The sequence below is a fragment of the Triturus cristatus genome, chromosome 6, assembly GCF_964204655.1.
Source record: "Triturus cristatus chromosome 6, aTriCri1.1, whole genome shotgun sequence".
Taxonomy (NCBI): Eukaryota; Metazoa; Chordata; class Amphibia; order Caudata; family Salamandridae; genus Triturus; species Triturus cristatus.
In genome coordinates this window covers 985,921,751-985,939,128 of record NC_140589.1, presented here as the reverse complement: position 1 = coordinate 985,939,128, position 17,378 = coordinate 985,921,751, and the positions used below count along the sequence as shown (strand labels likewise).

At 44.5% G+C, this 17,378-nt stretch overlaps 2 protein-coding genes across 2 annotated transcripts in view; one reads left to right on the top strand and one right to left on the bottom strand.

The window, feature by feature from the left end:
• The window catches only part of RBBP9 (RB binding protein 9, serine hydrolase), a 172,286-nt gene extending 166,899 nt beyond the window's left edge, over nucleotides 1-5,387 (top strand). Inside the window, exon 5 of the mRNA XM_085611770.1 lies at nucleotides 5,047-5,387. Within this exon, the coding sequence (XP_085467896.1) occupies nucleotides 5,047-5,273 (227 nt within the window). The 3' untranslated portion in view covers nucleotides 5,274-5,387. The remainder of the gene's footprint in view (nucleotides 1-5,046) is intronic.
• A 5,336-nt stretch (nucleotides 5,388-10,723) lies between these two features.
• The window catches only part of POLR3F (RNA polymerase III subunit F), a 159,985-nt gene continuing 153,330 nt past the window's right edge, over nucleotides 10,724-17,378 (bottom strand). Inside the window, exon 9 of the mRNA XM_085611768.1 lies at nucleotides 10,724-11,280. Within this exon, the coding sequence (XP_085467894.1) occupies nucleotides 11,203-11,280 (78 nt within the window). The 3' untranslated portion in view covers nucleotides 10,724-11,202. The remainder of the gene's footprint in view (nucleotides 11,281-17,378) is intronic.

Below are 17,378 nucleotides of genomic sequence, written 5' to 3'. Positions count from 1 at the left end.
TTCTAATTCTTTGCTTGACCACAACCTTATCCAATACAAGGGAGGTTTAAGATTCGCAGTGTGCATGATATTTTGCTGCACCAGATCTAATCCTAATGGAATCAAGGGGGAATTTTGTGTAAGTCAATCAATCAGGGAATTGTAAGTGCGTTACTCACCCGTGAGGGTCTCAAGGTGCTGGGGAAGGGGGGGTCAGCAGTTTCCGTTCAGCCGAAGAGCAAGGTGGATGAAGATCCTATTGGTGGTTCTGATGCGTTGGTGGTATTCCGTCATGGCTTTCTTGTAAGTGGTGTGGCTTTCGGGTGTCTTGCTGTTTTTCCAGTTCTTCTCCAGGCATCTGCAGGAGCGCCTGGCTTCTTGGAGGTCGGTGGTGAACCAGGCGGCTTTCTTGGGGTGCTGTCTGTCTGATTTGCGTAGCGGGCGAGCTTGTCTGCGCAGTTGGAGATCCATGTGTGGAATTCCCTGGCTAAAAGGTTGGCGTCGGTTGCAGCGGTGGGAGTGTTGCGGTTGAGGGTAGAGTTGAGCTGCTCTGTGACTCTGCCCCAGTTCCTTCGCGGGGGCACGGAGCGGGTTTGGGCAGCTTGGGTTTGTGGACGAGGAAGTGTAAGCAGTGGTGGTCGGTCCATGGGGGATGTGTGGTATGACTGAAGTGGACGCTGTTTCCTCCTGCGAAGATGGGGTTGAGGGTGTGTTCTGCCTTGTGGGTCGATATGGTTCCAAGTTGTTTCAGTCCGATATTCGCGAGGATATCCCAGAGGGTGGCGCAGTTGGGGTCGCTGGGGTTGTCGAGGCGAAGTTCAGGTCTCCGATGAGTTTGTAGCTCATGGAGGTGATGGTGTGGGGTGCGATGAGGTCGGTGAAGAGGGGCCGAGGGGGTCTGTAAGCGAGGGTGCCACGGATTGTGGTGTTGGGACTGGTCTGGACCTGGAAGTGCAGGTATTTGGCAGCGGGGAAGGAGTCGCTGGAGGTGGAGAGGCGGAGGGAGTTTTTGTGCGCGATGGCGAGACCTCCTCCTGGGTGGTTGGTGCGGTCCTTTCTCTGGATCTTGTATCTATCCAAGATGGCGATGGCGATGTCAGGGGCGGAGGAGGCGTTGGTACAGGTTTCGGCAAAGAAAGCGATGTTGGGTGCGAGGGTGTCCAGGAGGTTCCAAATCTCCACGGCGTGTCTGTGCATGGAGCGCACATTGAGGAGGATGCATCTTAGGTAGTCGGCGGTGTTTGCGGCCGGGTGGTGGTAAAGGTCTGGCGGCAGGAGAACTGGACATCGGTCGTGTTCGGTGTGGACCGCTGGCAGTTGTTTCTTTCGGGGTGGAGTGCAAGGAGGGCTGCTGAGTTGTAGCGGTGGATGGTTGAAGATCCAGGGTCCCTGGTTCTGGTCGCAGTTGGGTCGTGGACGGGCTTGCCTTTCGCGCGCCAGCGTCCGCTATTAAATAGGGAGGGGGAAGGGACTTGCAGTTGGGAGGCGGGAGTGGGGACAGGCGTGGGGGAGGGGCAGCAGCAAGAGATCAAATAAATCTGTTTTCAGTTATTGCCAGATGGGATAAATTACAAATGCCCCAAACCTCAGAACCACACAGTGCTGCACTAACCGCTTTAGCTTGATAAATCTCCAAAGCTAGCAATAATGTACGAAAGAAGGACTACTTTATTTCAGCCCCAGCTCTGTTTTGTAAAAGTATCTTACTTTTCTTAATCTGTGCTGACCATGTCAGTGTGTTTGCAGTCAAAACCCCAGGTAATCAAACTCCTTCACTTTCTCAGGAGGGATGCCCTGGATATGCCTCTCCCTCTTAAACACCTGTGGGAGTTAAAGCCCATAAAGTTTGTTTTTATTAACGTTAATTTTAAGTCCATGTGAATCACAGAAATTTGAGAATTTATCAAGCAAAATTTGCAGGCCTCCTGGGGTTCTTGATAATAATAGGGTGTTGTCTGCAAATAGAAGAACAGGGATTTTCTGGCCTCCCGGTTTGGGGATAGAAATGATTCTGGCAATCCCACTTTATGAAGAGCAGCCCATAGCTGCGCCCTAGGAACCAGGCCAAAAGCGGCCCTCAAATATACAAAAAACACATACAGGTGCTCATGCCCTAGCCAAACAGTCTTTCAAACCAACAAGCAGAAACAGAAGACTCGATCAATCGTACAGGTATTCTCTCTGAACCCTGCCTGCAAGTGGTATAAAAACCCTTGTTTCTTGTATCCAGAAGGGCAGGCAAAATTACACTCACCATATCCTAGAGGGCATGGGTGTGGTGACCCAAGATACAAACAATATGTAATGATTAGAGTGCAAGGCTAGCTGATGAAGTCTCCTTGTGCCCACAAAGTCCGTTTTCTGAACTCCCTGTCCAGTGGTGCAGTGGGAGATGCAATTGGATTGACATTACTGTAGAATTGTGAATTATAAGGCTCTTGAAAGTTGACTGCTGTCATAAAGACCAGGTCACCTAGTTCTGTTCTGTGCTGCCGAGTAATGAGGCGACTCACTGGCAGGGCTGAGCAAGGTCTGGACCTGGCTGCCATGAGAGACACCGAAAAGGCATTGTTATGTGGAAGCCAAGGTCTTTGAATTTAAAGGCTTATGCTGCAATATTTCTGCCAAAAGATTACCCGTAGTCTCCACAGTGGGCACCTGAAGATCCAAATGCTCTGCGTACTATCACAGCAAAAAGGCACTTCTCCCAATTGGGATACCTTAGTGTGAATTCAGTTATGCTTCCAGTGATTTGTCTAAGCCACTGTTTAAAGTATAAGCAAGCATCATTATAATCTAGGTAGATCAAGTTTTCAGCCTTCTCTTCATCATTATGAGGAACATGCTGCAGTTCTTCCAGAGCATCGGAGTTAGAGTAAAGTAGGGTTTGCATTCTCCTGGAAATATTGCCACTAAGGCAATGGTACAGAGAGAGAATTATCTCCAACATGAATCTATGAACCCACGAATAGCATAGTGCAATATGAAATACGCTTTGGATCTGCTAACATTGCCAGGGTGGAATCCGGAGACAGAACAACTGGCAGAGCCTGCAGCAAAAGGTTTGATGCACGGCCAGGGTCCAGAGGTGTAAAAGACTGAGGCCAGACAGAATCAGTTGGTGCGAGCAAAGGATTCAGCCTTTCCACGTGGGAGGCCAATGGATGTCCCAACGGATCAACGGAACCCTAAAGCATGCTAAAGGGATCCAAAATCATCATTGTAGCACGGTTGCCTGGAGGGCTGCAACTTTTATGCAGAGTCAACCATGGCACAGGGAATTCAGGGTGCATTGGCTGCAGAACTAGAACTGGCTCTGAATCGTATGAGAGTTGGGTTAGCCCCTTCAGTGCACAGCATGTGGGATTTCTTGCTTAAGATGTTTATGCATTCTTTTGGACTTACCGAACACCTGAAGATGGCATCCAGGATTAGGGACAACCTCACAAATTGGAATGGGGGCAGGCCTCGCTTCTGGTGTTGGACGAAGTAATGTTTGACTTCCCCCTCCATGATGGCCTCCAAATGCATCAGGGATCCTTTGTCGCAGGACTAGAGGTGGAGTTCAGTGCCAAGGCACTGCAGCCAGACATCGTCGAGGTCTGTTACTAGCGTCAACTTGTGAGATGAATGGCACAGGTTTAAACCCTCTACACCAGGCTTATGCGATTGGTAGCTCATGTGCTACTGGTAGCTTTCCTGTGTCCAGAAGATTTTTTTTGGCTTAAATAATTTATGTAGATAAATGCAAAAAGAGGGGCCCCACAATCCAAAGGGACAAGGCTCCGCAAAAGACTTACCAGTCAAAAATAATTCCTTTTGGAAACCACTATATTATTAATACTTGAACACCCAGACACTCAGTCAAAAAGCATTCATACTTCCAATCATAAATGAGTCGCAGGTGAATTGTCCATGCAACCTCAAACTCTGGATGTTCAATTATTAATAATATAGTGCTTTCTAAAGGGAATTATTTTTGACTGCTTAATTTATGTACACCAAAATTAAGACTGTGTACTCTAGACAATGTGTGTGTTTTCAGAACCCATAAACCGGTGTTCAAAAGTTGACATGTACCCGATAAATCATTTGGCGTTCGGGAGACTTCTTAGTAATATTAGGTTGGTGTCAGGGGCTTTGCAAATATTGCCGTTATGCATCATCCATGCAGAGGCATTCCAAATTGACAAAGCCTGATTTACAATATTGCTGGTATTCATGCCTAATGCCCTGAGTTGATCACTGTTTGCATATGGTGGCCACTACTGTAAATTTGTCAGATGTGTTAAAGCACTAGTAGCTCAGGATGATTTTCATTGAATATAAGTAGTCCTTATTACAGAACAGGTTGAATTACCCCTGCTCTACACTATTAGTTGGAGTTTTGAAAAAACCTGTTAAAGAACCGAAAATTGTATAAGATGAGCTCCAGACCTGCATTGAAGGGTGTTGAAAAAAAGAAATGGACATCAGTGCACATGGGTGGTGCCTAAATGTGCTCTGTGTTTTATGTCCAGTGATGGGACAGAGTAACAATGGAGGCCAATGCTGCCAGCAGGCAGACACTGTTGCAAATTTTCTAGATACCGTTTGATGCATGAGGAAATTCACAAGAGATCTGCTTTTAGAAGGATCCAACAAAATATATCTGGCTGTCTGCCTTGTATTGATATGTGTTTGTAGGCTGTAAACTGTTAAAACTTGTATTTCTTACTCGTATTTTAAATTAGGCTGCCACACATGCATGTCTGAATTATGCACCTCAATCTGAAGAGTGTAAGTCAGAAGGAGAAGCTGCCATTGCATCACATGCTACCATTTTCTTAAAATCATGCGTGGTACACATTTCTGCATAGATTATTGTTCTTGCCAATGCTTGTATGGCGACTGTCATGTGTTTTACTTCTTAAAATGGTGGATTCCCTAACCTGCATTAGATTGTGGAAATACTGTTGAAAATGAAGTGTTCTAGCTTCCGTTCAATGTTACTTGCTGCACGAAACACAACAAAGCTATATTACATACATGATTGGACCTCAAATTGTATGTTTTGTTCCGTTCCAGGATACTTTAACCGTCCATGGCAGTGGGAGAAGATCAAGTCGAACTGCCGTTACATTGTGCAGTTCGGTTCAACAGACGATCCTTTCCTCCCATGGAGCGAACAGCAGGAAGTGGCCGATGAACTTGGAGCTGAATTGCATAAATATCTGGACCGTGGTCACTTTCAAAATACCGAATTCCATGAACTAGTTGGGGCAGTTCAAAAACTGCTTGAGCAATCTGAATGAATTATTTCAACCACTACCTGATGTTTCAATTACTGGCCCAAAACGTATGTTTCAGCTGCATTTTTAAACACCTGGAGTGCACAAACGTCATTTAAACACATGGGGCCTTATTTATGAGTCTGTTGCATCATTTTTTGTGGCGCTGCAGTGTAAAAAATGCACCACGTTGCGCCATATTTACAAAGTGACGCAACTAAGCAGGTGTGTCCCTTTGTAAAGCCATGCACTACATTGTACCTGCGTCTGGTATATTATATGCAGGGTGGGCATTCCCACACAAAAAAGGGTCATCGAAGTGGTGCAGTGAATTCTGAGATTTCAGGACGCCACTTCTAGGATGTCACTGCATCAAAATCTTATACCTGCCTCACAGCAGGTGTAAGACTGACGCAGGCACCTTTAACATGTGACTTGCCCATGTGTAATGATCCATTGCTGGAGTCGCGTCACTTTTGCGACACACTACAGCAATGCGTCATTACTGCACCTAGAGATACGTCAGAAATACTGAAGTATCTGTAAATCCTTGCGACATGGAGCACCGTACAGTAAATATAGCACATCCATAGTGTCGCAAGGAGGGTGCACTGAAAGGTGTTGCATTTATGTTTTCACGCAGCGATACTTCATAAGTGAAGCCCATGGTAGTTCTAGCAGGTGGAGTGGTAAATTGTTACGTGTTTTAATAATTCACAAACATTATTTCAAATTGCACAATTCTCAAATAAACTGAGAATGCGACTGATGAAGGTTGGTTTGCTAAAGAATGTGTCATTGGCTCAATTTGCCATTCATAGTGTCGGTGAACGTGGGAGAAAGTAACTGCAGTGTAGAAGGAAGAGTGAAATCAGGTTTTGGGTCCAGATTCTCTCACACACACACACACCTCTCAATAGGTTTGAGGCTAGTGCTACTGGAATTAGCCGCAAAAAACACTTTGGGTAAGCATTTGGCAAACACACCTGCACTGTCGCTGGTCAAAATGTGCGCATGTGGATGAAGCAGATCTATATTTCATACATCGCGGACGCCTCACTGCTAGTATTGTGTGGGAATTGTTGGAACTTGCTGGGCAATTAATTAAAAAGGAGGGCAATTATTTTTAACTCTGAATTTTCGCCGCATTATGTTTTTAATTTGACTGTAACTGGAGCTGTGTTCAATGCTCCTCCAGGGCTGATAATTACGGTGTAGGTCACCGCTCTAGCTGATTGCAACCTGCCACTCCCCCACCCCCCCCACACGTGAACCCGCGTACTCTGGCTCATTAGGAGCCAATGATGCGAACGCGCTTAGGGCATGCCCGTCTGAGCCCGAACGGGACCAAGGGCCAGGACCCCTGCCAGTTCTAAGGCTAGAAAAACTATCTACTCACATGATCAACTCATGAATTTGAAAACAGAGGTACCGCATAATTGCCTACACTCTATGGACTGTGACTCGCCCTCCCCACGATGCTCTCATTGCGGCTATGAAACTGATCACCGCCAAGGCGGACATGAATCCTTATTGGAGGAGAAAAAATTTAAAATGTTCCTTCTCAACTGCCGCTCCCTTGTTAAACATGCAGTGGAAATCCACATGCTAATGGAAGATGAAAAGCCAGATATCTTTTTTCTTACTGAGACTTGGCTAGACAAAGACTCGGACTTCATGTAATTTCTGAAACTCTTCCTCTTCATTATTTGATTCAGAGGCATGATCGAGAGTGCGGGCGTGGAAGAGGTATTGCTATTATTTACTAGGAAGAATGTAAATGCCGCTTCTCAAGTAGTCCTATATCGCAATGTGAGAGCATTTTTTTTTCAATCCAACTATCCCCTACCTCTACCTTTTCAGGTATACTACTTTACCGCCCGCCTGGCTCGACTGCTCCTTTCTGTCAAGTTCTGATAGATAGTGTAACTAATTTTGCCAGTTCTCTACCCAACTTTACGATTCTGGGAGATTTTAACATTCATTTTGATATAATGAAACACCCCCAAATAACAGAGCTTGTTGAGGGATTAGAGACCTTTCAGTTTGCTCAAAAAGTCTCTGGACCCACACACATTAAAAATCATCTATTGGATCCAATTTTTTCTAACATCCAGTCTTTGACTGCGTCCCAACCTATTCCCCTTCCTTGGACTGATCATTTCCGGATTCCTTTTTTATGGGTCAGGCAGGAATTAAAACCGGTAGTGCAGAACACAAAAAAGTCTATTCGTACTTGGACAACCCTCTCTTGGAATATGTGGGAAAGTGAACTGGAACTCACCCGTCCCCCACTTCACTCTAATCCTATAATGGCCAATGACATCTTCAATAATTGGCTGGAGTCTTCGTTAAATAAAATTTTGCCCAAAAAAAAGATACAGGTGAAAACGGGCTCTAAAAAGAATCCGTGGTATTCCCCAGAACTTAGAAAACTCAAACAAGAGTGTAAAAGATGTGAAAGGCAATGGAGGAAAGGCTTCTTACTGACCAACAGAACTAAATATAAGAATGCTATTAGAGCTTATAAAATAGAGATAAAATCTGCACAAAGTATTTTTTTCCATGAAAAAATAACATCTGCAGCTAACTCTCCAAGGGAAATCTTTCAGATTGCAAAGTCTCTCTTGGCACCCCCCTCTCCCTGTCCCATTCGGGAGAATGTTCAATCCTGGTGTAATCAGATGGCAAACTTTTTCTCAGAAAAAATTCAAACTATCTATAAATCCTTTCCTTTGAAGGTAGATGTACATCTGCTCCACCAAATGGAGTCAAGGTTAGAACAGCCTCTCCTGGTAGAACTTCCTCTTGTAGATGAGCTGGAGGTAGATGGAATTCTTACTCATCTTAAATCTGGCTCCCCCTCTGACCCTGTCCCTCCTACTGCTCTTTTCAAAATTAGGAAAACCAATTTATCAGCTTTGGTTGATCTTATCAATGCCTCGTTTTGCACAGGTATTGTTCCTCCCCTGTGGAAAAAGGCAATGGTTAGGGCCCTGTTGAAAAAGCCCAACCTGAATATGGAAGACTGGTCGATTTACAGACCTATATCCCTGCTCCCCGGTGTCTGTAAAATTGCCGAGAAGCATGTTAATTCTGTGTTATCTAGCTTCCTTGAAAAGAACGCCTTGCTGCATTCATCGCAGACCGGCTTTAGGGCACAACAGGGTATCGAAACCGCGCTCCTGTCGGTGGTGGAGGAATCCAGGAAGATCTTAGATAACGGAGGCTGCGCTGCAATTATCTTACTAGATCTCAGCGCAGCTTTCGATACTGTGAACCACTCACTCCTGATTAAACGTCTTCAAGACATTGGGGTCAGGGGTGCTGTATTGAAATGGCTCAGTTCTTTTATGGAAGGCAGAGTCTTCTCCATTTTTGCGGATGACTGCATCTCTGACCCAGTACCGCTTTCATGTGGAGTCCCCCAGAGCTCAGCATTAAGCCCCACCCTGTTCAACGTCTACTTGAGTTCACTGGCAAGCATTGTCACCCCGTTCGGGGTGCACATTGTCACCTATGCAGATGATACTCAGCTAGTCGTTTCTTTGAACAATGATGACAACTCAGGAGGGGCTCTCACGGCATGTCTGAAGAGAGTGGCTAGCTGGATGGAGGCCTCCTACCTGAAGCTTAATGGAGCAAAAACGGAGGTTATGCTTCTCGGTAAAGTAACATCTATAACCATTGAATCCTGGTGGCCGGTTAGCCTTGGACCCCCACCCACCCCTAAAAAAACCATTAAAATTTTAGGAATCGTGTTAGACACCAATCTTGACTTTAAGGAACAGGCGCGAAAAGTTGCAGGTACCTGTTACGGTCTTCTGCGAATGATTAGGAGGATTCTCCCCCTGCTCCCCTTTTTGGCTAGAAGACTACTGGTACAGGCACTTGTCCTGTCTAGGTTGGATTACGCGAATGCCATTTACCTTGGAGCCCCGTTGTCTACTACTAAAGTCTTGCAGACTGTACAAAATTGTGTAGCTCGACTCTTGCTGAATCTTCCGAAACGTCTATCAGCCAGACCAGCACTATCCTCATTACACTGGCTCCCCATTCAGGAGAGGATCAAATTTAAATCTATGTGTATCAGACAAAAATCTCTGACTGGAAAAGGATCCATGCTGATTGAGGCCATGATGCACCCCTATCAACCACAAAGAACTCTAAGATCAGAGGGCAAATACCTGTTGACAGTTCCTAGAGTAAAACGCACCAGATGTGGAGGCCGTAGGTTCTCCTACTGTGGGGCGAAATTCTGGAACATGGCCCCCCTGCATATCCGGTCCCAAATAAACCACGTTCACTTTTGTAAACAGCTAAAAACCTTACTTTTCCCATGAACGATTACTAATGAGTAGAGTGTCCGTTAGCGCGGGGATGCCTCCGGGTAACCGGCGCTTTACAAATGCTCTTTCATTCATTCATAAAATAATTTCATTTTAACAGCCCTTGATTGGCTCACGGGTATGTGCGAGGCTGCCAGCGGTGATGAACGCCTGCATTCCAGGCAGTGGTGCTCGCCAATAACATGATTTCACTAAAAGCATAGTGGTTAAGTGACAGACTGTCTTTAAAAACACAAAAAAGCTTCTAAAACAAACGCATTTGAAGGGCACCTTTAGTATTCATTCTCAAGCTAAACTTTCTTAAGTTTGGGGGGGTGCTGCAGCACCTCCCACAACCCTTGTTCCACCGCCACTGATTTCAGGTCCTAAATGACATACTGCATGGGTAAGCTTTCACCAGTTTCATACTGAATTACATTTGTATCCCACACAGAGGGTTGAAAATGTCACATGCACCGGCTTATGACTTCTACGTGTCAGTGCCCTCCCAAGGACCATTTTTAAAGAGGTGACATCACTGCCCCGATCAGTGAACCCCACATGACTCCTAACAGCTAATGTGTATCAGAGAAGTGAATGCATGCCCGATTTACGGTTGGGCCACATCATGTAAAACCAAGAATGTGACTAATTTTAAGGAAGTGAATCTATCAAGATGTAGTGGGTCATTTAAAGGTTTTTGCAAACTGGGCATCTGCAAAAATTATGGCCGTACCTCATTTAGAGACATATGTGTGTGGGGATTGGTTTCTGACCGCAAAGCGTCTGCCAGGTCCACTGTCAGCAACACCTTAATGGTGGCCCGGCAGCCAGAGAACTAACCTCTCCTATTCATATCAGAACTAAAAGCTGTCTTCTTTCAACCCCCCACCCCCTCTCCCCCCAAAGCCCTGATTTTGGGATTTAAGTTTGGTGGAAAAACGCTGACCGACTGGCAGTGCACACTTAGACCAAAAGTGCTCCAACCTGGTCAGCTGAAGCATTTTTAATTTCTAAAAAAATGTGCTTGCCCAGTATGGATGTCTAAATATACAAAGGCTTTTAAGTAGATGAAAGGCACATCTGAAACCCAGTTGAAATAGCTCTCAATAACATTGCAATCTGCAGCCAGACCATTCAAGCACGTTTCAAAATCGCCTCCTAGGCACCTCCTGATTTTATTATTTAACACTATTCAATAATCAACTGAAAATGATCTAACAGAAGGTCATTGTAACTTCTACAGCTCACAGTTCTTTACCTTGGAGGTACAGTTAAAAATTCGAACTGTACCCAGTTAGCTCATGAGATTTCAATCCCATCATCAGTGTTCGCAATGTTGTAATTAGTTCATATATAAATCCATTGCGTTCTTTGAGGGCTATCTGCACCAAGAAGTCTTTCCAACAAAAGTTGATCCACTAGTTTAGATGTTCAGCATTGAAATGGTAAAATGGTTTCCTCTGTGTCCAACGTAAAATAAATAGCCGAAATAGAAGTAATGTCATACTCCACAAAACCAAAGCCTTCCCCAGTTTCTTCGTTTTCCAGGTGTTCGGTAGTGTTGCTGTGATAACAAGCCACTTGGTTTGATTTCCTTGGGGCAGCTCTGGCTGTTTTCAGAATTAAAAGTCAAACCACTCAGTCATGTAGATACAGTTTGAGGGAGAAATGTCACCACCTTCATGGCAGTCATCAAACACCTAGAAGGAAATACAATAGATCAAAGGTCAATTTACATTGGTACTTCCATTTCATACTTAGAAATCACTCACAGTAACTTGGGTGGCTTGGCAACAATTGAATAATAGGATATACAAAAACAGAAGGAAAAGCAATTCTGTGTGCACAGTTTTAAAAAACTGCCTAAGTATTTGTAAATGTAAGTTTCATAGTATTACCCACAGCATATTTCCTAATGGGTTCTTCCGGGTAGTTAAAAAACAGATCCATTCATCTATCCTATACAAATGCATAGATTTAATCAATATCTAAATACAAAAATCATATACAGTTTGAGCCGAACGGAGTCAAGTATTTCTATTTCTGCCTTATTCCCTGTAGGTGTTTTCCTTTCGACTAACAAATCTTTACCAGCAGTGGTGGCTAGCACATTTTCAATAAGGTGAGACAGACATTCCCTGCTGAAATGTTATTAAGACAGCAGGCAAACAAGTGAGCCTCATCTCTTCCAGTGGGACCATATATGTCCTCTACTTGGAGAAGTCTTTGGAAAACAATAATTGGCAAAGCCAATAAGTCTTGCCTTTAGGACTTATTGGCTTTTCTGATGGTTTTTAGCCATGCTGTACTACATCCCTGGTGCTATGCAGCATGGCTAAATAATTTTTATAACGTTTTTTGTGTGGCTGTGTCATTTTGTAGTCGTGCACACCATGCAGCGTTTTTGTTTCAGTTTTGTTACTGATCTAGCCAGGATCAGTGTGGGAAAGTGGATTACTATGTGGTGTGCTCGGGAAACCTCACCAAGTAATAATATCACAATCTCTATCAGTTCCAGTTAGGTTTCTTTAAGTAAACCCTTAGGTCAGTCCTGCAGCTGTGGCACAGGGCAGTCAGGCTTAGTGAAAGGAACAAGTGTAAAGCATTTAGAAGTACCAAAACACCAGATATGCAAGAAAAATTACAGTAAAAAACCAACCCCAATTTTTTTTAAAAACAGTGTATTTTTAGCATACTTTAAGTACCAAACCATTAAAGATAATGGGGAAACCCAGTAGCCCTCAGAATATGGGCGTTTTAACGAAAACAAAAGACAACGGTTCTGTTGGGAATCACGTAAGCTTAGTTAAGTATGTACTTAATACAAATAATCAATGTGTCAATAATCATTCAGTAGATAACAAAGATGCCCACACATGAACCAAACCAAGAAATTCAGAAATTGAATTCGTTTTTACTCTGTGATATGTATCAAAATGTTCAGCAAAATATTTACAGGACTAACCAACCATAGGACACATAAGACGTAAGACAATCAGTGATTGGGCGTGCTTATTGACATAGAATTGACCACAAGTTCACATATATATACAATAACAAAACACAGTAATGCAGAAAAGGTCCAAAATCAAGAGCATAGACCACAACAGGATATCATTTTCCTAATTCTGATTGTAGGATTGCGTGGACAAATTGGACAAGCAACGTCGACGTTTCGACCCTATGTAGTAGTGCTGGATTGTATGCATCTAGAGCGGTTCTTCATCAGGACATAAAGTTGGACTGGCGGCCTGTAAGTGCAAAAGATTTTTCCGTAAGGGCCATGCGTGTGTCGAGTGACTAAAGAAACACTAAAAGTTTCACTTAGCGGCAAAAATGCTCACCTGGAATCAGGATTTTTACAGGATTTGATTTCCTGGTATTGCATTTAAGGAGATGTCAGCCAACATCTAAATTGATCATCTATTCTGTAATGAATAAAAGAAATGAAGTAGCAACATGGCTTCCCTATTGAACTATTCGGAGTTTATGAGATACAAGTAAAAGGCACGTACCTTGACAATAATTTATTCGACTGAAAAAGAAGGTGGTGCCGTCACAACGATTGCCACATACTGAAAATGAAAGGGCATAATTAGAGCCACTGGGGGAAGCCGGGGTAAATGAAAAGTGATTAAACCGCTAACTAAAACCGGGAGAATCGTATGATACCACCCGTGAGGGAAGAATATGTGCGTATCTGTGCACACGGGGGATAAAGATCCATTCATCAAGTATATCACCCATGAAAAAGACATATACATACTACGTATGTCGCCCGTGAGGGAGAGGTAATTTTAAGGAGTACCCTTACATTGTGTTTAAATGGTACGTGTTGCGATGGAAATTGCCAAATCAATTTGAGATCTTACCAGCTATGGTACAGAGCAAGGATTCCTCTCAGAACCGGAAAGTAAGTTCCTTAATAAAATAAATCCAAGGATCCCTACGATCTACACTATCCCGAAAGTGCATAAGTACTTACAAAAACCCCCAGGAAGACCGATTGTGTCGGGGTGCGGGGCCGTGTTGGAACCTTTAAATCAATATCTTGACAGCTTCTTACAGCCATTTGTCCTGGAGATCAGATCGTTTATTAGAGACACGATGCATACTATTCAACTGTTTGAAACTTTTAGTGTTTCTTTAGTCACTCGACACACACATGGCCCTTACGGAAAAATCTTTTGCACTTACAGGCCGCCAGTCCAACTTTATGTCCTGATGAAGACCCGCTCTAGATGCATACAATCCAGCACTACTACATAGAGTCGAAACGTCGACGTTACTTGTCCAATTTGTCCACGCAATCCCACAATCAGAATTAGGAAAATTATATCCTGTTGCGGTCTATGCTCTTGATTTTGTACCTTTTCTGCATTACTGTGTTTTGTTATTGTATATATATGTTATATGTGAACTTGTGGTCAATTCTATGTCAATAAGCACGCCCAATCACTGATTGTCTTACGTCTTATGTGTCCTATTGTTGGTTAGTCCTGTAAATATTTTGCTGAACATTTTGATACATATCACAGAGTAAAAACGAATTCAATTTCTGAATTTCTTGGTTTGGTTCATGTGTGTGCATCTTTGTTATCTACTGAATGATTATTGACACATTGATTATTTGTATTAAGTACCCAACCAACAAAAATCTATTGAGGGGAACCGAAGATATGATTTTTTTTTAAAGATAAATACATTCTTTTATGAGCCAATAAATCTTTGTAATCTGTACTGTGGTTCATTAACCGCTGGCTAAGATGACTACCATTCCTCTCTTGGATTGGTTACCATGTGCTGGGAGCCAGTCACAAGGACCATTTAGGTCCAGGAGGACAATTAACTGTTGGGTCCAGCAGTCTAAAAGTCCTCACAAAAGATTTTACTGGGATCGTGGTTTCAGCAAAGCAGAGGTCCAGATGCTTGGGATGTAGGATGCTGAGAAGCTGCAGGGGAGATATGGTGGGTATTCCTGGGTCCATCCCAGGGTCCACACATGAGAGGGGTCCTCTCCAGCCTCAGGACTTCATCTCCTACTATGCCTCCTTGAGTCCAATTGCCACTGGTTAAGTGCTCTCTGGTTACAGCGGTTGTATACAGGCAAGTGTCTTTTTCATACACGTGGACCAGGGTTCACTTTAACAATGGCCACGAGTCCCATGGACTTGGGGACACCTCATGCCAATTAGGACTGTTTCACCGCAGGCACTTCAGCATCCAGCAGGTGATCCTAAGCAAATGCGCTCTCAAGTGCAGGCTTCCTTTAGCTTTTGTGTCCCTGGACTGAGTAGGGGGCCACCTAGCCCATAGAGTCACATCCTCAGACCTGGCACAAGTGGATCCTTTGTCCATGTGTGCCCACTGCAGGGGCAGTCCTCTTGGCGAGTCTCTTTGGTTCAGTGGGTGCTTCCAGTCTTTGGTGCAGCCTCTCTTTGCTGGGCCCAAGGAGAAGCAGGGCAGTTATCCTTCAATTCTGGGGACAATTGGAGCTCTTCTTCCAAAAGTGGGCAAAGCAGACACAGTCTTCTTTGCCAGCCCCTTGAGTTCAGCAGGTGCAGTCCTTGCTTGGTGCAGATTATCTTTGTACTGCTGTTCCCTGGACCCAGCAGTCCCCCTTCTCTCTTCTTGCCAGTCCAGATTGTCTTTGCACTGCTGTTCCCTGGAGCCAGCACCCCCCCCCCCCCCTTCTCTCTTCTTGCCAGTCCAGCAGTGATTTTAGGACTGTGGTTGTCAGTTGCCACTTTTATACTGGCTTCTTGTTTGTGGGAGGGGAGGACTTGCTGGCCAATGGGGCAATAGTTCCCACAAGGCTACATTTCCCACTATGGTTTTTCCTGGGGGTTTGGCACTCAAAGAATGCTAGGATACCCCACTCTACCATAAACCAAGATGGTGACGCCTTCTTCACCTGTGAGGAGCTTTGTGCACACCCCTGGGTTGTAACCAGCAAAAGTAGCCACTCCCCTTGGAAACCTGGTTCTGCAACAGGTTTTCCCCTCTGGAGGAGATGCTAGTCTGTCGGCCTGAATGAACAAAGGAGAAGGTCTGATTGCCATTTGCTTCACTAATGCAGTAGCCTCTTTCGAGCTAGGCCATCTGTGGCCACTACCCGGTAGTCATCCTGCTGAAGGAGGTCTCTACTCCACCCTTCAGCAATACTCTTTGTTCCCGGGAGCACTTCACACTTCCTAGGAAGGGGGAAGGCATGTTGTCTCAAGTGACAACTGCTGCAAAAAACAGGGAAGGCTACTCAATGTCTGGGCAACAGTGGTGATTTTCAAAAGTCACCTTTTCATGAACAGTTACCTTAATCTGATGTCAAATGATTAATTAGATACCTTGGAGTAATATCTTTGGTGGTCCGTAAGGATAAGTTACTTACCTGTAATCCTAGTTCTCTTCCAAGGGTATCCTCATCAAAGTCATCAGCACATGAATTTTCCCGCCCATACGCGGGACCCCGGAAACATATATGTGGAAACATATATATATATATATATATATATGTTTCTTGCGCCCGTGACTGGGTTGGCTCAGGATTGTGGATTTCATATATATATATATATATATATATATATATATATATATATATATATATATATATATATATATATAGATATTACCTACTGGCGGTCGCCAGTAGGTAGTTATAGTTAGGACCACGTTTCCATAGGAAATCCGCAACATTCTATTTTGAATAACTTTTGCGCCGGTCGACGAATCCTTGCGAATTTTTCAAAATAGGTGGGGCGCTACGCTCCGCTCCTACCCTGAAAGTCTCGGGGGGATTCGTCAAGCGGGGGCTGAGATAAAAGGGGGGTCCCAAAACGCGTTTTTCCCATGCATTTTTCCATAGGACCTTTAGACACAGCTACAGCCCGAACGGCTGAACAGAATTACTTGAAATTTGGCAGAGAGGTAGTCCTCAGGTCAAGGAAGTGCCTTTTGTAGGTTTGGTGTAAATCTGTTCAGTAGATTCTGAGAAAATAGCCTTTAAATCAATATATATATCTGAGCCAGCTTACGGTGCGCTTACGGTGCGCTTACCGTACGCGTACGGTGGCGTGCGCGAGCGCGATTCTGATTGGCCCTTAGATCTTAGTAAACATTCGAATCGGTCGAAACCAGGAAGCGGCGGCCGCCATTTTCTCTCTCGCACTCTGAGGGGGGAGCTGATAAACAAATGGCAAAAACATATAAAGGGGCTGTTTAGACAGCGCCCATGCACATAACCATGTTAGTTGAGTCTTCAAAGATCCCCCAAGGCAAAAAACTGTAATTTTTTATTTTTCGAAAATTTCGCCGATTACGCTTACCGTACGCTTACCGTACGCGTACGGTAAAAAATTAAAAAAAATCCACACTCTCTCCACCCCGTGTGCAAATGGTGGCCGAAGGCCACCATTTGTGCATTGCATATAAGAGCACAGCATTTCCCCAAAAAATTTCAACAGATTACCTATCACAAGGAAGCGCATAATATGTCCTCCATGTGCGCACGGTGCGCGAAGCGCATCGTGCGTACATGGCCCATCTAGCGTAACGTGGGCACGCGGTGCGCGTAGCGCACCGCGTGCCCACCGTGCGTGCACGGCACTAACTGCGTAAAGTGGGCGCGCGGTGCGCGAAGCGCGCCGCGTGCTCACTGTGCGCGCACGGTGCGCGAAGCGCACCGTGCGCGCACGGAACGAACTGCATTAAGTGGGCGCGCATGCCACGAATGGCGTAAAGTAACTTAGCATTTAAAAAACCGTACAAATTCACTGAAAAAACCTTAGGTTTCACACACGTT